At 34.6% G+C, this 22,945-nt stretch overlaps 1 protein-coding gene across 1 annotated transcript in view; it reads left to right on the top strand.

Moving 5' to 3' along the window:
- Positions 1-13,408, top strand: part of LOC145690364 (uncharacterized) — a 65,287-nt gene extending 51,879 nt beyond the window's left edge. The window contains exon 5 of the mRNA XM_081765190.1: positions 12,929-13,408. Coding sequence (XP_081621316.1) covers positions 12,929-13,228 — 300 coding nt within the window. The 3' untranslated portion in view covers positions 13,229-13,408. The remainder of the gene's footprint in view (positions 1-12,928) is intronic.
- The last annotated feature ends 9,537 nt before the right edge of the window (positions 13,409-22,945 follow it).

The raw sequence follows: 22,945 nt of genomic DNA, 5'->3' as shown, positions 1-22,945 counted from the left end.
TCGGAGGAAAGTCCGAAGTGTCAGGAACCGGCAGCTCCATTTTTTTTTTTTTTTTTTTTTTTGTTTGTCCGAAATAATGTGTGGTGCGATGTATTTCGTCACGGTATATTTCACGTTTTTTTCACTTATAAGCGTGAAAGAAAACATTGCAGCATGCGTTTTCCCTAGTACGAGAAACCGTGCTGCTGACGATCCTTAACACTTCCGACATCGCGCCAAAGAAGTCTCTGTTCACTGCTATTAAGGCTTATCATTTGCCTACTTTGGACCAATCATAAAGTCAGAGCATATCTCAAAATTCGGTTGATAGTATGTCAGGGAATTTCACCCTGTATGGAATACTCTATACCAGTGGTTCTCAAACTTGTTGTTACCGCGACCCACATTACTATTTTGTGGTCCACCTACTTTTATTCAAATGCACATCGTGGTGAATTCTAAACCAATTAAATTTTGTAAATCATATTTCTAACTTTTCCATAGAAAGATAACTCAGAGCTAACAACGCAATACCCTACCCCGTGACAGATTTTGACTCACTCATTCTCTTTCCATCCTAATCCAGCATCTCTACTGATTCTACAATCACAGAAGAAAGTATTCTTTCGTTGACAAAATTTCTTTTCCTAATAACTCAACAAAAGATAACGTATTAGAGTACCGCTTTTGACTAGTCATTAAGTTATAACTAATCTAAGGATAGCAACAAAAAGATCCAAATTAATTCATTTGTTCCCGAGTTATTGACAAAAGAAAATTTTTCAACTGTCAAATACTTTCTTTCCCATGTGTACAACAAGGCAGGACTCTGAGTAATCACTTACTCTTCACCTTATTAACAAACGCTTCGAATTTTCATTTCCTGAATGGTACTTACTTTATAACATATGTTTCTGCATCAAAATAAAATTTTCATACTTAATTTCTCGCGACCCACAAAAGCATGGCCCGCGTCCCACACTTTGAGAAACACTGCTCTATACATCCATTGATCATGAGCGAAATATAAATTTTTGGATTGCGTATGCGTCTTCCTTTCCGCTGATAAAGACCACCATCCACAGTTTTTGAAATTCGAAATAGGGCCTTTTGAAATTTGGCTTTTTCGCGAATTTGAACAGCCTATGCACAGCCAACAGCCTCTGAAACAATGCACTTTTCCCCAGAGGTCCATATGAACTTTTTCTCTTATTTTGATGTAAGGAATCATCTCTTACAGTTTGTCGGTATAGTTCATTAACACCCTATATATATATATATATATATATATATATATATATATATATATATATATATATAATCAGCTGTTAGTGATTTTTAGTTCGGCGAACTCGTAAAAAAAAAAAAAAAAAAAAAGAATAAGTATTAGTATCTGATAAAGAATATAGTACAAACATCTGACTGGAATAAATAGAGAAACACTAACATTCAATAAGCTTATCTTAATGTTATCTCGTTTTCTACATGTTCTACGTTCCATTACGTGATTTTATTTCTTATTTAATGATCACGTTTGTCTTCTGTAACAACATGAAAAAAATAAGGATGATGATGAAGATGATGACCGTTATCTGTTGTATTCAAAAACAATTTCATTCTGATACACGCATACTGAAGTGCAGCTATGTTAAAATGTACTAACAATATTATTCTGTTGGCATGTATGAATTAAATAGCTTCAAGCTTAACAGATAACCAACTAACAATTGCAACATTTATTAGCATGAAATTCATTCACGGTAGTAAACAGAACTTAAGTACAACTTTTTTCTAGTTATTTACTTGCTTATTTAATTTGCTTTATGTTTTTTTTTTTCTTAAACTGACAATCTTATTGGAGGTGTCGAAGTACCTACTCAATAGGCTATTACCATTTGCTGTTGCCATGCATATGTGCAACATACGTATTATAAAATAATTTCCATGTCTTCTAGAACAGTGTGTATATGCAAATGTTACCCATAGAAGTGTTAATCGCCATGTTTATTGTAATTTTAACAATCTATTGCCATTTTTATGTGGTATTATTTCTTATTAGACTATGTTCAATCATGTTTATTATCTACGTACTAGCTGAAGTACTCATTGTTTGTTCGTGAGCAATTGGTAAAATTAATTCATTCGTCTCTTTTGACGAGAAATGATGTTTTGTCGCTCAAGTATCGAGAATTTCTCACGGATCCACTCCACTCTGCGTACATATGCATGTAGTCCTTTTTTTTTTTTTTTTTTTTTTTTTGGTCATACGGACTAATTTCTTCAACTGAAAACAAGGAAAATGCAACAAAGAGATCTGGTCTAGTGGCTAGCGCGTGCCTTTGGTGCATATATTTCCGGGTTTAATTCTTGGTGAGAGAGCATTGAACGTATTACCATGGATCGGATTTCACCTTAAGCTATAGGTCCACAGCTCATATAGTCTTCTTGTTGAGAAAGGGACGCTAAACTTCAATAAATAAACAAATTGTAGTAGAGGGCAAAGGAAAGAGTACCATTGACAAATCCAAAACTGTGGTATTTCTCTTCATTTACCTGAATATTCTGAGATGTATTATACCGTACTAAGTCTCCAACATCCGTAAGGTCATATATTTAGCACGCATGCAAAATTTGACAGATAAATGTCATGATAATTCGTAGTTTACTTTTTTTTTTGTTGTTGAAAATACAAATGAACTGAAATTTCTACTTTTAAAGTCCCATGGTTGTGCCGTGTATGGAGACAGATAATCAATGAAAATGAATGTGTATGAAATAATTGATAGAGTGGTAATGTGGGAGGAAACGAAAGAATCCCGAGAAAACCCATGAACATGATATTGTCCACCACAAACTCTCGTAACTAGGGACTGAACCAGGGACGCGTTGCACTAGAAGGGAAGGCTCTACTACAGAAACACCATATCCCTAAATGATATTTGTTTGTTTTAACTGTACCCTGATACCCTTCTTGGGTATTAAAAATGTTATCAGTAAGCAGGAATGGCGTTTTAATTTAACGAAAATGGGTTAATGGAAAACGTTTGGAAACCGCGACGGCGAAAGTGCAAAACCTCGTATCTCCACTTGTTATGGAATTTTAGATTTTGGTTGCATTCAATTCCCTACATCCGAATTTATGTGTGTGCAAAAGCTCGTAAACGAAAACTCAGAAAGAACATGAAAAAAATAACTTTTTAAAACCTTGTATCGCATATAAGATCTGGTAAAAGCAGAACGGTTTTATTGCTCTCCTGAAAAGTTTGGTTTTGATGAGTTACGAGGTTTTGCACTTTCGCTGTCTAGCTTTTACGTCTGGTGGGAAACTCATCTAAGTAATACAACACATGGATGGTCTAAGATCATGCGCCTAACGTTACAAACTCTGTACACGCCCAGGAAATAGTTTGGAGTACCCAGTGTGTCAGGAGGAAGTGCACTGTTGAGCAGGGTCGCATGAAAATATTAATACACCATGGGAAAGACAATAGCGAGTGATTTTGCTTTATGAATTCAAACTGGGACATTTATTTATTTATTTATTTTTGGTTACATATAGATCACGACAGGTATATTATCTAATGATAGTGACTTAGTCAGTTTGTATATAGTTAGAGCATGCATGAATTCACTTACATAATTACAAATACACATTTATAGATATGGCCATTTTAATTAATGAATCTTCAATAAGATTGCACAATAGTTCTTAGAGAATGATCGTTTATAGTAACTATGTCAAGTTCAGGATGACTTTCAGCATAGGAGTTAAAAATATGACACATTCTCCTAATAGGTGACATGTATAGCGTATTTGTTCTAGCTGTAGGTAAATGAAAAATAACATTTCTAGGGCGCGTGCGTTTACCTGGAACATGTAATTCTATCTGGGACAGTAAATACTCAGAGTCTATATTATTTTGCAATAATTTCATTAAGAAAATCAAGAGTTGGGTGGTACGTCTATCTTCGGGAGATGAGATATCGTGCTTACGAAGGAGGTCGGTATAATTTTCGAATTTTAGATATAGTCCGGTTTCCTTATAAGTACCTCACAAAACGAGATTGAATGGCTTCAAGACGTGCTTTGTTTCTCTGACTGTTGGGATGCCATATGATTGAAGAGTACCGGTATTCAAGTTTGTATCTAACGTAACTGTTGAACAGGGTTTTAAAAACATTAGTATTTGAAAAGTCAAAGCCAAGTCTGATTACGAAGCCGAGGTTTCTGTAGGCTTCACTAACAATGCGATTGATATGCTTGTTGAAGGAAAATGATTCTATACAGCAAGCAACATTAACAGTGCATTTGGGCCAGGAATGAGTCCCCGTGGGCCCATGTTTGGATGAGTTCCTCAGAAACACCGTGGAAACAGACCCATGGAAAAGTGTTTGCGCAGTTTGCAGACGAGTTTGACATATATCATACCACTATTAATAGGTAAATCCGTTCATCGATAATGTGAAAAAAGTTGTACTCATGGGCATTACATGAGTTGTTGTCACGGACCAATAAGAATCACCATCTGGAAGTCAGCATCGGATTATCACTTTTGACGAAAAACGAATCTGGTACGACAATCGTTAAAGAGTCAAGATAGCCATTGAATCTTGATCACAGTCCAAGATGGTTACCCAAACCCTTAGAGGATTGGTTGGTTGGTTTATTTAGGTCTCTTTTCAGTATCCATGCTATATGAGACGTAGACCTATAGCTTAACGTGGGATCCGAACTACATGAGCTACTACCGAAGGCGCATACGCTAACCATATAGCCCCAATGTAGCTTCTCATAGATGGTAGTTACCTATGGTAGGGTTGATCCATCATGTCTTTCTCTGTTGAGCCGAAAACTTCCTTTAGATTATTACAGTGCTAAACTCCACGAAATACACTCCAATTTTGCATGCAAGCAGCCAGAAATGGTCAAAAGACATGGTGTCCTCACGTTGCACTACAATGCACGCGCAAATACCTACCTAAAGGTAGTCGCAGACTCTCTATAATTTGCAGTATGAAACCCTTTCTCATCCTCCGTATTCTCGTGACGTCTCTCCCACCGCCTATTATCTCTTCCGACAGCCCGAGCACTTTTCCAGAGAGAAGAACCTTCCCTAATAATCGGGCGGTGCAACATGCGGTCGAGGACGACTTCGTATCACAGACTCAAGACTTCTTCCGCCATTGAATCCAATCGTTGGCTGAGCAATGACAAAATTATGTGGTTGCAGACAGCAAATATTTTGATTAATGAAAGTTAATTGTTATAAAAGGAACTGATGGAATAGGAATGTGACAATAAACGGAAGAACCTCAGAAAGCCCGCTTAGACGATGGTTTCCACCACACCCATGCTTCAAAGCTTGAGACAGTAATCATTCAGAAAGCTCACTCCCGTTTCCTAAGGTCGGTTGGTATTGCTACCTATGCTCTTCCGCACTTAAGCTCCCCCCCCCCCCTATGATCCATAGTGACAACACTATTGTGACTGTTACTGTTATGTGGCTACCACTAGCGCATCATGACCTTCAACCACACATCTTTTTCGTCGCCAGCTTTAGTACACATTTCGTGCCAATAAGAAGAAATCTTAATTCAATAGTTTTCCATTTGTTTTGATTGATTGAAAGTTTTAATCTCTTTCCGGCATTGGAACTATGTGAGACGGGACCTACTGGTGAAAAGTGGGGTCTGAACTACTACTCGAATTTTTATCAAAAACCTGTATCCCACTGTGCAACAAACCAGGCACCACTCGTACACAAAACATTTACTTACCCAGGATTTACATTTGTAACACATATTTCTCCGTATTTCATAAAGTAGGAAAAATGAAAGAGCGCCCTCGTATCTATACAATTAATATATACCTTCGGTGTGGGAGGCTCTGGTTCAATTCCAGTAGTTCTCACAAAGTTCGTTTTCCACGATGCTATAGGTTTATGTTTCATACAGCCTCGATGAGATCCACCATCAATTCCAATCCAAGCCATCACACATAAGTATTACATGAATATTCTTTTATTGTCTCCTTTAAGGCGTTCTTGATCAGACTCTTGTTAAGAAGATATTAACACTAGCATTGACTCAACCAGGCATCTTAAAGACTTAATACATCATATCAACTGTAAATTCTACTGATGACCCATTCTAGGTCCAATCTGGTGCGGTGTTATCGATCCGGTTTTACAAATGTATATGTTTCTGTAAGAAGAAAACGGATCTGATTGAATCCTATATATACAGATACCCTGTATGTGACATGAGTATAAAGTAGCACTTTGAAGTCGGTGGGTAATTTATATCAGGAATGATGTTTTGTATTGTTTAAATGTATGAATAACATTAACACAAAGTTTAGAAGAAGTAATTCTGAATCGGTGATACAACACTAGATACTGCATTAACACCGATCTTCTGTGTTTTCGAGCAATTTCAAGGATTTCCTGTAAGTTAAAGTAGACGATAACATCCCACAGTTTATCAGCTCCTGAAAAGTTCTGGATAGAACACATGGATACTGTATGAATTGACACAACAAAACAATCCCATTTGGAAATGGGATTGCCAGTTGTGTAGGAGTAGTAGGGGAGGCATTTTGTATCAGCTTGCGACATGTAATGAAAAGTAATTATGACATGACAAATTATAGACCCTTGACATAATGATTATGTAGTGAATAAAGTCTAAAACTCCATCTAAAATCACCCTTCCACGAGCAAAAGGTATTCCTGCAAATTTAGTAAGTACGGTTTAAACACTCACTTCCTTATTAATTGGAGCCAGAACATCGATGTGAAAAATTGACAATTTAATTTCATTCATCCATCAATGGTCGAAACCATGATATAACCATTGGAGGAAACGCACGACAATGCTTGCTTGAACCAATGTTTCCTTCAGGTATAAAGTTGGACAACCGCCTTTCCGAGCTAAGGTAAATAAATTGGATTTACATATCACTCTTATTCCAGGCACACCTTTCAGCAACTAGTGTTCCAGTGCAGCCCTCTGACATTTTGATTCTCCCAGGGCAAAAGTTTCTAGAAGAAAGCCTAAAGCCTGAGTTGAACATTGCACAAGATTATGCAAACGCTCAGTAAATTGCAGATTGAAATCTACCAAACCTTTGTGTTTCTCGATTTATCTTCTATAATGGTCACCAGTGACTAAACTTGCTTTGAAACACATAGCACAACACCTTGTTTACAGATCAAATGTGTGATCATTAGATTGTTACAAATAGATATATTCATTAGAGATAAAATACATTATCTTCAAAACTTTAGAGTCGGGTTTGTAATTGGGAGAAATTAACATAAGTTAAGTACCTCCGCGAGCTGAGAACCTGTGTGTGCTAGAACACATAGAACCTAACAGAAAACACTTTGAGGTGAGAAATTTGGCCACTTTTACGCAACTCAGAATTTGTAGGATAATAGTAATGCTAGTTTGAGTGTGTTATTTTGTATATACTACTTGGCTACTTTATAAGAAAAAAAATCACTTCCGTGTTTTTCCTCTCATGAATATCTTCAGAAATTATACAACCACTATTCAAGGTAAAAACAGACAAACTTCTCGTTTCCTCGACCTCTATCAGAGGTGAGCGACGACCTTGCTTCATCTAATGATTCTCCTGCTTATACAAATAACTGTCAGATGAAACATTCACTATTATATTTATTTTATATACTTTTAGTTTTGTCTATACTTTACAACGGCGATTGCTTTCTTAAAAGTTTTAACATATAATTAAGATCCCTATGGAGGCAATATTGCATACGTAGACAAGATTTCGTAGAAGCACAATACATCTTAAATAGGTGCTAAGGAACAAGCTGTCACATGCAGTTAAATAACAATCATAGATGTTGAAAATAATGTTTAGAACACGTAAGCATTACTGTTTTAACAGCGAAATGAATTATCATAAATTACTTGATATTCGAATTGCAAGATTGCCACACCTAGAAAAAAATATCACATTGCAAAAGATATTGCCCTTACGTTGCCAGGAGAAAGAACTGTTGCGGAGACAGAGCCGAGAATAACAAGTCTGTCCGAGTCTCCATAAATCCATATATTTGAGCGGCTTGGGGAAGACAATGATATACCACATTTTTTAACTTTCGAGTAAACTAAACTAAACAAACAAACAAACAAAAAAAGAAGTTCAACATTCACATGCAATGCAATGTAATGACATATGCGAAACAAGCTTCTCCTGCCCTCTGTAGATACACTTCCGAAATCAAACTACCAAATACTATTCTGTGATCTGCTTCTAATTCATTCCTCCTAATAACTCAATTTCATCGGAAGTACAGCGTTTACCATTATCTTCCCCAGAGCCGCTAATTTTGTAACAAATAATTTAAAAATTTGCCTTCTACAAAAGCAAATATAAATGGGGAAGCCACATTCATCATCATAAGCATCACACAAGTATTCATGTTTATCATCACAAGCACCACACAAATATTGACCTCCATCATCACAAACCCCACACGAGTGTTCATATTCATCATCATAAGCACCACACAAGTATTTATACAGGATGTCCAAAACCTTCTGCGTCAAATTTACATAGGTCCGAGGAGGACTTGCTTGCAAGTCCTAGCTGCCTGCTTGATTGTGCAAGAGACACCGAGGATATATGAGCAAGTGCGACGAAGTTGACTTGGGTGATGTGCTACGTGCCTCGAGGTTGACGGTCGTCACTTTGTGCAGTTACTGTGAGTTTTTGGTGTGTACAGTGCAGTAATAGTTTGTATTAAACCTTACATATCCAGATGTAGTGTTATGTACAACAAACCAGCTTACATCGACTTGATAAACATATTTGTTATTGAAACGTCGTACTTTTTCCCACAAATTACTGTAATTTCAAGATGATGTGGTGCTTGAACTAGTCGTTTTCGACTTTCGGTTTCCTATCCCAGAATACGTACATTGGACATCTTTATCACCTGTATAAATTTGAAACAAGAGGTTATGGACACTCTGAATACGTCATCACCAGAAGCACAAGTGTCCATATCCATCATCACAAGCATCACAAAAGTGTTCATATCTAGCATCATAAGCACCACATACGTGATTACATCTATCATCACAAGCACCACACAAGTGTTTATATCTATTATCATAAACAATACACTTTCACATTAAGTCTCTACATCTCTTAATTTGTTTCTTCTAAATAACTATGATCCGAAGTATGAAATCATTCATTCCCTTGCAGTTACACAAATAATGATCAAACATTTCATTTCCTGAAAGTGTAGAAACGATAAAAGCGTAATATTCAAATTTTCAGGTCCAAATTTTCCCAACACTATTTGTAATAAAGCATCTTTCGGAATATTTAGCAATAACTCAACGATTATATTAACCTCGTTTCACCACACAGTAAGCTATCTTCATTACTTAAATGACTATTGCATAGGCGGAGCTATGGGGGGCATTGTCCCCAAAATTTTTGACAAAAAATAAAAAATCCACCTATAAGATCCCTCAATTCTCATTTGTATTCACCGTGCCCCCCAGCAGACAAAAGGTCTGCCCAGAAGATAATTCCTAACTCCGCCCATTGACTATTGGTAAATATTATTGTCTTTTGTTATCAGAAAAGTCAATCCACTGTACACGGACGAAGAAATTCTTGAAGAATTTGATACAAGAGACTCACAATCAATCAAATTATACGTGTTCACAGTAACCTTGAAATTTCCTTATGTGGTAGATGTGTTCATTGACACCTTACTTGACACAAGATGCATTAATATAAAAGCAACATCACACAGAAGTACCTGGAACACTTGTATCATTTATATTGCTCTATGAAAATTGAAAGCAATGGTCTGCAGCTAAAAAAATAATTTAAAAAATCAATGTGTAAATCGTATGCAATATCCATCAAATTCTCTACATATAAAGACAAGTGTCCTATGTATAACTATCAATGTAAACACAAATGTCCTTCCGACGAACACCTTTCAGAAGTAGTAGTGTCTTTATCTGCGCGGGACACTTTCAGAATTTTCAACAAATATGTAGATGATCTTTTCACTAATATTACTTGTACTATATTATAACATGCGAACAATATACAGAGTAAATGGTGGAGCAGTAATAAGTTTTTGATCACAAGATCCGATCTTACAACTCCTAGAGCATATCATTACGTTATATTTAAAGAACATTCCTACCAGTCTTAGTATCACATTATACCTGGAAATCTACTTTTCTTGCAATACAGGATTTACACAGAAAGGTATCCAAAGTTTCATCATACAGCCCACATGAGAAATTGGATTGTGGAACTAATACGATGAAAAGATTTACCTTAAAGTTTTATTATTGTTATTATTATTATTATTATTATTATTATTATTATTATTATTATTATTATTATTATTATTATTATTATTATTATTATTATTATTATTATTTAATGGATTTTGATATGTACACCTTTGATGACCCTGCATGTAGAACTGATATTCTATCTCCCGTAATGTTCGTGCCAGCACGTGTGGTGGGATGGATGCGACTGTGTTCGTTATTCACTGTTCAAAGTTATTTAAATTTTGAATTTTCTGAGCATATATCAGATGTTTACGTGACTCCAAAGGAAAAAGTCTAAAGGCGTCATGTTAGGGCTACCAGAAGGTAGAAAAATTGGTCCTCCTTTGCCGATCCATCTAACAGGAAATTGTGTCCATACCCACTGGCGTCTCTGGCATGTAAAATTGGGGGGACATCAAAGAAAGTGATTTAAATGGTACTACCTAGCCCAACCTGCTTATTAACTTCGATTCTATTTGTTACTTTTCTGATTACCTTCACGGATCCCCCAAGGTATATTAAGAACTCGATTACAATCGTATAAATCGTTGAAGTCCACAGGTGTAGTCAGGTCAGATTCAATAGCAAGCACGAATAGTCAGTTCAGTCGACTATTGCTGATTGTGGCTCTCCGCTTCTCTTTTCTTCTTGTTAAATATGGCAAAGAGTGTTCTACAGATGACTAACATGGAAAGAAAAAACCTTAGAGCTGTATTGTATTTGGAAAAGCATTGCGAAAACTATGCATAAATAACCATGCACGTTTAAAAAACAATATTAATATAAATCTTGTATTTCTCGCACCCTTCTTTTTAGAATCAGAATCATAAAAATGTTACTTGCTAGAGAACATTGCCGCTTCTTCGTAAAAATCGAAATTTATTTATTATGTAATTTGCAGCATGAGAGATGAAACATTCAAGATGAAGCACCACAGAATTTAAACCTATATCTACTTTCTGTAAACTTTTACTTATGGAATAAAGTCTTTGAAGGATGTGAGATTAAATACTTGTCATAATAGCTATCCCGAGTTTTCCAACGTAAGAGGTGATTTTTTCAGCGTCTTCAAGGGTTGAATTGGACTGACTGGTATATTTAACGATAAGGAATAATATATCCTTTATTGAACTGGAGCCTAAATAAAGAAATGTTTATTTCCTGCCCTTGTTTAGAGCACCTAGTTTCTAGACAGAGATTTGAAACTACAAATTGTTTTAGCATTTCCTATTTCTATGTATATGGAAGAACTTAAAAATGAGTACAAACGTTGAATAAACCTGTAAAAGAAAAAAAAAAAAAAAAAAACAGCAAAAGGACACGACTCTGCAGCCCAAGACCTGAATATATTTCAGGGATTTGCATTATCGTTAGTCTGACTTATATAGTTTAAAATATCTATTTACCTAGTTATATGGCACTTTCCTACAGTTGACAAAATTACATTTTCTGATCTTTTCACTTTTGCGACCTATGGCAGGATATAAGAAATCTTTCAACAGAGTTTGTCATTCACAAACCGAAGCAGAAATAATAGGAATCTATGTGAGAAATACCAGGAATACAATCCAAATGAATATATATATTTGTAACCTCATTAGTTATTGTTTCAGTTATTGCTTATCTTTATCAGTTCATCATAAAGTGTTGAACTTAAATAAGACATGTTTCCTTTCCCTTAACATCCATTAAATAAGACACGTTTCCTTTCCCTTAGCATTCATCAAATAAGACACATTTCCTTTCCCTGAACATCCATTAAAGAAAACACGTTTCCCTTTTCTTAACATCCATTAAATAAGGCACGTTTCCTTTTCGTTAACAGCCATTAAATTAGACACATTTCCTATATCCTGTGGTACAAATGGATCGAATTCAGAGATTTACTCCAGTACTCCATAAAGTTACAATTATCTGTACAACCAAACTGCTCATTATTTACTCCGAAAGCTAAACCTCTTACAGATGAAAAGAAAATTATGACACTATCTTGATCATGTTTCTCCAATGTGTGGCTTGTAAAAATCCACCAAAGTAGAGTGAATTATTTTCTCTGTTCTGGTGTAACTTAAAAGCTGCAAAACATTGAGCCTACACATTAAACACTACATAATATTTTGGAAGAATTACGATTCCCAGATTATAGGATTAGTGGAAACATACATGAGTAAGGCTAATAATATCTGAATAGAAAGAAAGCTGACTGGTTTGTTACTATTATTATTAGGAATTCGAGACAATCTCAAGCAGGAGGGCAGTTTAAACCCTAATCTCTGCAAAGTGACTTTCTTTCAGAACATCATTATGAAAATTAAAAGTAACAATAGAAGAACTAGCAGTTGCTTGTGTACGCAGGTGAGAACTGCTATTCTTTGAAAAACATACAAACGAAATTATGAACATACGTTAAAATAAAACTTGAATATAGAAAAATGGAAATAGTTTTTAACACCGGTAATGAAAAGCGGAAATTACTCTACAATAAATTATATTACGACTCTCAAAAACTGTTCATATATTCTTTGATCAGTGTCTTAGTGTAGTTGACATACTATGATTCTAACTTACTAGTAACTCTTTTTTTCTTATTCCGTAGACTCAAGAAACGGCAGAATCTTTTGCACATAGCTACGAGGTTGGACATGATCTTGACACACGTGGATATGTACCAGCCCCAGAGACTAACGAAGTGGAAGTTTTTGATGACTCCAGGCCCATCGATCTCAGCAGTGATATTAGGATAAATCAGATGATGTCTGACCAAGGCAAGGCTGGAGGTTTGGTCATGATTGACCCTGATGCAGAAATTATTGATGTTGTCGATGGGAAGGTCGCCGAAAGTTACTATCCAAGTCAAACCAGATATAGGTTTCCAAGCGAACGCCTCTGGAGTTAAGTGATTTCAAACACAACGACTATTAAAAATTGTTCCTTTACAAACAAACAAAAAATTGTAATATATAAATGTACATGTGTGTGTGCTCTCTTGTTTTTGTAAAAGTTATTTATTTTTGTTGAAGAAAACGGCTAAATTTTCGGTATGTTATATTTTGTAATAAAATATGCTGGATTCCAATTTCTTACTGTTTTCTTTTAATTTATACCTCAATATTAAATGCCAGCAGGAAGGCAAAATATTTAGCTTCCATATTGTTTATATTTTATAATAATAATAATAATAATAATAATAATAATAATAATAAATAATAATAATAATAATAATAATAATAATAATAATAATAATAATAATAATAATAATAATAATAGATTTGCGCTTGTTTATTGGTCTAACGAACCTGGCGGGTAAGCCATAGAAAAATTTTCATCACTTCTCTTCTTTTTAACAAGGGTTAGTTGTAAGTCTTGCAATATTCTAATACACAACATACCTATATTTATTACACTACAGTGAAAACAGGTTAAAATTCAAAGTATAACCCATCGTATTGGACTATCTGCAGCCACGTTCTTGACAGTTTCTCCTCAATTCCATGTCTTGTCCTTAGAGGCAAAGAAGACAATCACTGCTATTTCCACCTCCCGGTGGTTGGTGAAACATGATTTCAGGAAATGCTCCATGCACCGAAATAGGTAGTAATCTGAAGAAGCAGGTGAGGACTATATGCCGTGTGTAGCGTCAGTTCAGTTCGATCCCATCAAGTTCCTGAATTTTTGTTGCGTTCTCCTGTTGTAGCAGGACGCGCTTTCAATTCACCAATGCAGTGTAATTTTTGGTGAGCTCAGCATACATCCGCTCCAACTGTTCGAAATAAAGGTAGGCATTGATGGTATAACCGCTGGGAATGAACTCGAAGTGAATTACCCCCTCATAGATCCATTACACACACAGCATGAATTTATTCTCCAAACGGTCCTGTTTGACAACTGATTCTAGAAGTTGGCCCTTGTTCAACCACTGTTTGTGCACATTCGAATTGCTGAAAAACACTCACTTTTTGTCACATGTGACAATCTGTTTTAGGAAATGCACATCGCGTGGATTTTGCAGCAGTTGTCGGCACATATCCATTCTCGTCCGCACCTGAGCTAGGGTCAACGCATATGGCACAATGCGCAGCTCCAAATATATTTCCCAAGTTCGTGAAGATGATGCACTAAAGTGGCTTGAGACATGTCTAGTTGATTTCACAATCGTCGTGTGCTGGTGGATCGATTTTCCTCAATGGCATGTCGCATGACCTCAGAATATTTTACCGTGGAGCAGCTGGACCTTGGATGATCTTCGACATTTTTACAACCTGCACGAAATTTCTGGAACCAACAAGTTGCCGTCCAGTGGTTCACTGCATCTTCCTCTTTCGCATGACAAACGTTTTAGGTTGCTGCCTCAGCGTTATGCCCGAGTTCCAATTCATACAGTGACAGTTCACATTATCAGACGTTGTTGAACACTCATTGATATCGCTACTAAAACCTGACTGAAAATACTAATGGAATGGTGGTCTCCGTGTTAAATAATCCACTTGTCATATTACTTCTTGGCCACTTCGATCTTGTACTTACGGTCGATCATGACGTATATACAGGCTTGCTGCTTGGGTTGTAGAAACATTACAAGACTTATGGCTCACCGTTGTAAATTAAAATATACATGATGTAAAATCGAAGAGGTGTCTTATTTCAATAGAAACGGAATTGTTCAGTGGCATACGAAAGGCGGTTCGGGGTTTATATTATGGAATACAGTGTATATACGAAAATCCGCTTGTCCTGAAGAGAATTGAAATTGAGCGCTTGAATCCAATCCCCTTGATGAAATTCTCCGCTGGGGTGGATAACATAATGAAAAACCTCTCTGTAACAATATATATATATTATTATTTAATTTCGTTACGAGGCAATAACGTTGTTTGTGCAACAACAGTATTGTACAGTAATTAATTGAAGGAACGAATATATTTCGGGTATTTCTTGTAACGCTTCTGAGCAGAAAAGTCAAGAACTGGTATCCATACAATCAGATTCTTTCTTTTGTGGAGATCTCGGATTTGATTGCTGGAGGACTTCGAACGCACTACAGTTGTTCAAATCCCACGTGTAGGTTTCGCTCTATACACTCTCCCTGACAGAGTATGAATACAAATCAATCTAATTTAATCATCCAGTGAGGACCGTGGATTAATTATTCAAATGTCCTAACATTTAGAATTGAAATAATAATAATAAAAAATGCAAGACTTTCTTCTGAAATCAGTATTTAGAATATATATATATATATCAAGATTTGTAACTGAATTGGAAATTCTCATGCCGATATCTGTCTGTCTCTCTCTTGTGAAAGTGTTGAATACAACTACGATTTAAACAGAATTAGATTTTAGGCATCGTTCTTTTATGACATCTAAATTATAATGTGATTATCTATTTCATTTCAAAACTGAAAGTGCACAGTGCAAAAATAGTTTTCAGTAAAAAAAAAAAAAAAAAATAAAAACCATATATAACTATACTTCTCAACTAGTGATGGATACATTCCAACAATATAATTTTCGCGCATGTTTTTACGTTAGTTTTGTAATGTCTAATGTTGACGATTGAGAAAATTCAGGAAAAATCTGGATAGAATGTGAAGTACTCTTGTGCAGATTTTCATAATAATTGTTATTTTTAACAAAATACGAAAGGTGTTGTTGTGTTATAGTTACCAGCAAAAATAGCTATACAAACTTGCAGTAGTATATACAGAATTTCAAGGAGGGTTTAAGCATTCAATTTAACTCGTAATTTCTTGTTAAAACAAGTGTGATTTTTGTTTATATCTGAATACAAAACTTAAATGTTTATTTTTCCATTATATCTTGTTCAAGCTAAAACTCTGAAACCCCCCTTTGCGTACGTCAATATTCCTACATGTTACTTTGTCAACTTCAGAGCGAATTGAAATATTCTTCAGCACTGAAGAGTTATATCCCCCCCCCCCTTTAAAAAAAGAAAAAATCCAAAGTTGTTGAAGAAATAGCACGTAGCGATGTAAAACTATTTTTTTTTTTTTTTTACTGATGACCATACATCCTTTACTTAAATACTGCTGGCTAATTGAATCTAGACGTCTTCAAAGTGTTTGGTGCTGTCTTGTACAATTCATTATTGTACTTCAGAAATACAACGAAAAATCATATTTAAGTACCACAGGTTAATTTTCAGAGTATTTTACATACCAGTGCTGTGAATTGGATTTCGTACTCTGCAGGTTTTCTTTTAAAATTTAACCAACCTCTACACTATCATGGGATCCTTTAATTTTAAATCAACAGGTATGTTACACAATTACATAGGTAGGTGCTAATACAATATAATTAACACAACTTTTATTATCCTAGTGGTTGCGCCATGAAATTACTTTGTGGTCCCGTGTAGCGTAGTCAGTAACGCTCTCGCCTTTAGATGCGACTGGTCCCGGGTTCGATTCCCGGTGAGGACACTCCGTTGAAATTATGTAAAACCTTTTCAGGCCAGTCATCCTGAGTAAGGTTTTTCCTCATTCCCACAAGATAAATGCCGGGATAGTACCTAACATAATGGTTTCAGGCTCCTTCCTTCCTCCGTCCTCAATTCTCCGGGTAGTGTGATCGCTGAGGGACATCGTCCCTCGTCGTCCCTCATACATAATGGGCTAACCTTGGCCATAGCTGCCAAAAGCCATGAAATCTAATTCCTAATAAAACCATCTTTGTGAATCTCGCTGATGAAACCATGTTGCAGCACTACAAATATGCAAATATCTCGCCATAATCGTTACGTCGCCACAAACAGCAAATTGTTCTATAATATAAATAAGTGATTTTCAACCTTCTGATATCCATGAACTTGAGATTCCCCTCCCCCTTAACCCTGAAAAGTGTAAAAAAGTTACCATGCTTGATGGCTCAGTGATACAACCCTACCTCTATTGCGAGAAGTTCCTGTTCAACCCTGCTTACCTTAGTTTATCGTTGACAACATCGTGTCCATGCGCTTTCTTGTTTTCTCTCATATTCATATTCGCCAAGTATTTCATAACGATTCCCTTTCACTAATCATCCGTCTTCTTTAGCATAAAGGGCATAAACGTGGGACGTAAAGCAGAGAATTCATTTCGTTTTTCTCTGCGGGTTTACGAGCATCTTTCATAAGTTATTTATACCAAAAATATGGCTTTTGAACTTTTTTCTTTCTTTTGTGAATAATGTGTACATTACCGTGTTTACTCGCGTAAAAGTCGCACTTTTTGTACCATTTTTAAATGTGAAAATCCAATTGCGACTATTACACGAGGAAAGCTGCCATTCAATTATTGATACGATCAAAACAATTTCGAAATTTGATACACATAGCACTGTATCAATATAAAAATAAAATATAGCATACATACGGTAAAATACGATAAAAATACATACATATGCCGGACCACTGCGTCGCGTAAATCTTGTTAACACCAGCCTCGAGTTGCTTTGAATTGTGTGTGAGTGTGGAATAACTTTATCATTCGTTCTTGCGATTTTACGTGCTTTTATTTGGAGCATTTCACATGAATTTGTACACCTATTCCTTCGCACGTCACGCACAAAAGAAAGAAGTTCCTCTTTCACCGCTGGAAAAATTCCACGCTTTGGTCACAAAGACAAAGATCCCATAGACTACAACTTTTGTGCAGGGAACTTTTTTGGCGAATGTTTTTACTTCAAACTTAAGGTGCGACTATTATGCGAGGGCGACTAGTACATGAGTAAACACGGTATTTTTCTAGCTTGCTAGAAATTTTAATTGTCGAATGGTAGATTTTTTAAATCCAAGGACACGTTTCTCAAATACAAATTTAACTTTTTTTGTGGGGGGGGGGGGGATAGAAATAAAATACTATTTACAAAGTTGCAGCAATATTTTTTCTCTTTTCTGTTTTTACATGTTGCATACAATAGCTATCACACTACTATATGTTTAACTTTGTCTTACTTAAATCTCAACAATACATATTCGCCTTATTGTCAATTAATTTTAAACACAAAAATAATTGTTACAACCAACACTTTAAATAATTTTCTTCCATTATGCAAACTTATATAAGCAAATAGAATCACACAAAAAAATAATTAAATTATAATAACTAATATCACTAAAATAAATAACATGAAACTAAATCATATGTATATAAAATATAGTAAAAAAATTTACTCAACAAATATAATTCATTATGAAAATAATATGAATGTGTGTTTTTCTGAAGTTTTATATTTGTTCAACAAATCCTCCACAATTTACTTCACAAACGTAAACAACACAGCCTCATATATTACAACTTGAGATCCGTACCAAAGAATACTACATCTTTTGTTACAATTAGTACAATATTTATACATATAAAATTTTTCTTTTTCATTACCGCTTAAATATTGTTAATAGTTTGTCTTCTTGCATACAAACTTAGTATAAAACAGAGAACAAGTATTTTAGGAGAAAGGGCTTTAAAATACGACCATCTTAACTTACCACAATATGAAGGGAGTGCAATAAGCGTTTTGATCTTTTTCAGTTCACACACAACTTTATAGATACTTTTACACTCACAGTATCTTCAATGTTGGAATCTATTATAGTAGGAGTAACAACTTCGTTCCTTTTGCAGTTACTCAAACAAGAACATATAAATTTAAATCTAAACTTCGCTGGGATCTAACTACGTTAAACAATGGATTTATTTAGCAAGAAATATAAGCAAAATACTAAAGTATTATTCTAAGAAGCGCTTTCGGAAAACTCTATTCCATATTCAGCCTAAACACAGTTCGAGGATGATTTTAAAATGTGGGGGAGAAATGTAGATAGTTAAAAATGGTGAAAAGGATTTTAAAAATTCGAATTAATATTAGTTCATTTCCAACAAGAAGATTTGTGCTTCGCAGTTTTTAAATCCTTTTAACCATTTTTACCTATCCACATTTCTCCTCCAAGTTTTAAAATCCTCCTCGAACTATGTCTAGGCTGAAGATGGAATAGTTTCCCGAAAGCGCTTCCTAGAATAATACTTTAGTTTTCTGCGGTGGATACTAGCTTTTTGCTTATACTTCTTGCTAAATATTATCACCGCTCGCAATACTGTGATTCTAATGGATTTACTTATTTATTAAAGTAGAAAAAGTGAAGTATTTAATGCTTTTTATACAGATACCTGCCAACTTAAGTATTTCTTGAACTTTCCTAAACTATCAATCAGTTGCCAGAATCTTGTTTCTTGAAAATCAATTTTATCAATCAAAACACCAATACATTCTACAACGGTTACTAGAGCTGCTGTGCAAATTACTGGCATATGCAGAGTAACTGTTGTTACCAGTTACAAAGAATTCCTGACTATAGTTTGCTAAAATTATCTCGCATGATATTGATAATAAGTGAGTGAATCGTAGGAAGGAAATATACCAAACCGATACACTTTATGAAAAATTAGATAAATAAATAACCAAAGAAATTTTTCAAAATATTGTACTTGTACTCTCGACTGTTTCTTGTCTTTCTAAAGCTAGATTTTTTTAACTTGATGCTTAAAAAGAAATTTTATCACTGTGTACTAGAAACAGAGAGAAACATACACACAAAGATGCAAATTTCTGTGTTTAGTGGAAGAAAAAAGAAACTCATGACAATTCCATCTCTCAACACTTTTAATACATAAATAAGATTTTCAAGGTAGAAAGATTAAGTAAAGTACAAAGGAGAAAAATAATTTTGGGTTCACAAATGACTCATATTTATCTAAAATTTCAAAAACAGAAATGAGTTTTAGTGGTTCATTTACGAGAAATGCAACAAGGCAAAAGTAAACACATTACGAAGAAACTCCTCCTTTTATAATAATAATAATAATAATAATAATAATAATAATAGAAATTACAAAAATCTGTTTTGATAAACGTTATAAAGCAGTATAAAAAGTAAAAACTTATATCTGAACGATCATTTCAGTGTAAGTATATATGCTCTTAGCGTTATTTTTTTAAAAAAGATATATACTAAAGAAAATCTAACTACAAAAATTAAAATAAGGAATCACTAACACAAGATGGCTTTAAGGGTTTGTTTCATTGTGAATCCTGGTTTCAATTTTGATTTTTATTAATCTTTCTTCACGGGATTCACACTGTCTTTGAAAGTAAGGGAAATTAAAATGAATTAAGGTTAGTTAGGGAAATGCCTAAAAAAATATACCGAAAATCTGGGAAATCTGCTATATTTCACAGTCAGAGAATACATTTCTTAGCTGCCCTCAGAAGATATGAAGAACACTTCAGAGAATCAAGACTGACTCAAAAAGATGATGATAAGAAAAAGGTTAAAAGAAAGAAAATTATCTTTAGAAATAAAGCAGCTTGAAGAGTGTGCCGATAGGTGTTAAAATTTCTGGCTTTGAAAGAAAAAAAACTGAATCAATAGTGCAAATACTACAGGAAAAAAAGTTAAATTTCTTGGTTGTAGTTAATCAAGGAGATAGACCTTGTTTTATTTTGACTTATTTATTATGTATATAGTCAAAATATCGAGAATTTAAAGGTATCATTAGTGCAAAATTATAGTTTGGTGCTAGTGAAACAAAAAATTGAAACGAAATCTTTCAGTTTAACATCCAACGATTATGCTCTTTTACGCTAAGGGAGACGATGATTAAAGCAAGTCAATGATGATGGATAAGAACTGCAGGCATGAGAAAGTGGGAGAAAACGGAAGTGCCTCGAGAAAACCCACGAACACGATGCTGTTTACCACAAACTTACTTAGCCCGGGGATCGAACCCCACGCACCAGAGGTAAGCGCCCTACCACTAAGCCACCGTGCCCCCATCGTTTTTTTTTTTTATTGTATTTCAAGTATTTACATTATTTGATTCATAATAAATATTTATAGTAAGGAAGTAGACATATTTAAAAAAATAAAAAGGATATGATGGACGGTTAGAGGGATTACAGAAGTCGATTTTTCCCCCTAAACCTAACCATAAATAACAGTTTTCAAGTCAGGAAAAATTTACTTAGTCATCGAAATCAACACCAGAATTTCAGTGTGAATCCCGTTATAGCGACGTTTTCTATAGTTTCTTCCTTCTTCCTGCTCACATCAAGCACACACCTTGAAGAAAATGTAGAAAATCAGTTAATTTGCTTACACCAGAAATGAAAATATTTATCTATACTGATCTTTAGTGCTTTCACACCTTACTAATGAACGCTATAAATATAGTCTTTAGATCGTCAAACCATTATTTTTTTTTTAACGCAGTAGACTCCATATTTTACAGTCTGCTGAAACACGGCATTGCTGTTGTGCAATTAGTTTCTGAAGGAATGAATGAATGAAAACTAATTTCAATACTATTTCCTACCACTTAAAAAGATGACTTTGCTTATCTTAAAAAAAGATAATTATCCTTAAAAAATTATTCATCTATCTTGATTGTCTGTATTAAAAAACATAGTAAATTAATGTACAGTCGTCGACAAAAGAAAACAGTATACTTTATGCGTAACTAGTACATAAAATATACTATTTTCTTGTATCTAGTATGAACTAATGTGCTTGCAATGTAATTTGATGGAATTATACAAGCTGCATAAAAAAAGACTGAATTCTGTTGAAACATTTACCTTTTCGAAAACTTTATTTATAAGGTTCAACTTTCGCGATCGTGTGAATCAAAGTTTTGTCTTGATTCTGAAAAGAATTTTCAAAGTAACTAAACTTATTTGACAAACAAAAACGTTACAAACAAAACTTTAATTATGCATATTCATTCATCACAATAAATATATAAGAATATTATACACATATTTCAAATATTCACGATTACACAAAAAAAGGGCTTATTTAGTATAGAACTTTAGACCCACTTTCTCTGAAAAAAAAGAAATTAAAAACAACTCCTGGCTGCATTAACCATTTTTCATTTTTTCTTTTTCTATTTTCGCAGAGCATAAATAATGTGATATGTTTCTCCACAAATAAATAAATTAGCTTACTCTTATAGTAAAAAATCTTAATTTCTTTACACTAATTTTATTTTATTCCTATTCAAAACATCTCAGTATGTCAGCGGGATGCTAAGATTTCATTTCTTTCTTTTACAAAATACGTATAATCATATATAAATGTCAATTTTAATAAATTACACATATACTTACAAGAAACTCATTCAATGAATGATAACTTCAGCTTGTTAACAGTATGCTCAACACTGTACAGAACATACCATAAAGAACAGAAATAATCTACGTTTGCCGCTGCAAGTCAGTATTCAGAATATTTCTCTTAACTTTTTGAAGTAAGTAAGTAAGGGCATGCATGAAAGTTCACACACAAAGAAAAAATGCGCTACTAGCACGCAAGTGTGTTTATTTATTGTAAATACCAACGCAATGATGGGAGACACTGCTCACAAATCATTTTACATATCACAATGCTGCATGAGTTCCGTAGTCTTCAATTGGTCGCAATTTGTAGCGAACCCTGTTCACCATACTTTGGATTACCCTTAAGTCCAAGTTCCGTATCTTGGTCTTAATGCGACGATGAGCTGTAGTGGTTTTAGGTCGTACCGCAGCGAGCAGAGACCAGAAATGATCTATAG

Source organism: Thermobia domestica, chromosome 7, assembly GCF_964235325.1.
Source record: "Thermobia domestica chromosome 7, izTheDome1.hap1.1, whole genome shotgun sequence".
In the NCBI taxonomy this organism is placed as follows: Eukaryota; Metazoa; Arthropoda; class Insecta; order Zygentoma; family Lepismatidae; genus Thermobia; species Thermobia domestica.
This window is presented reverse-complemented; position numbering and strand designations above follow the sequence as displayed.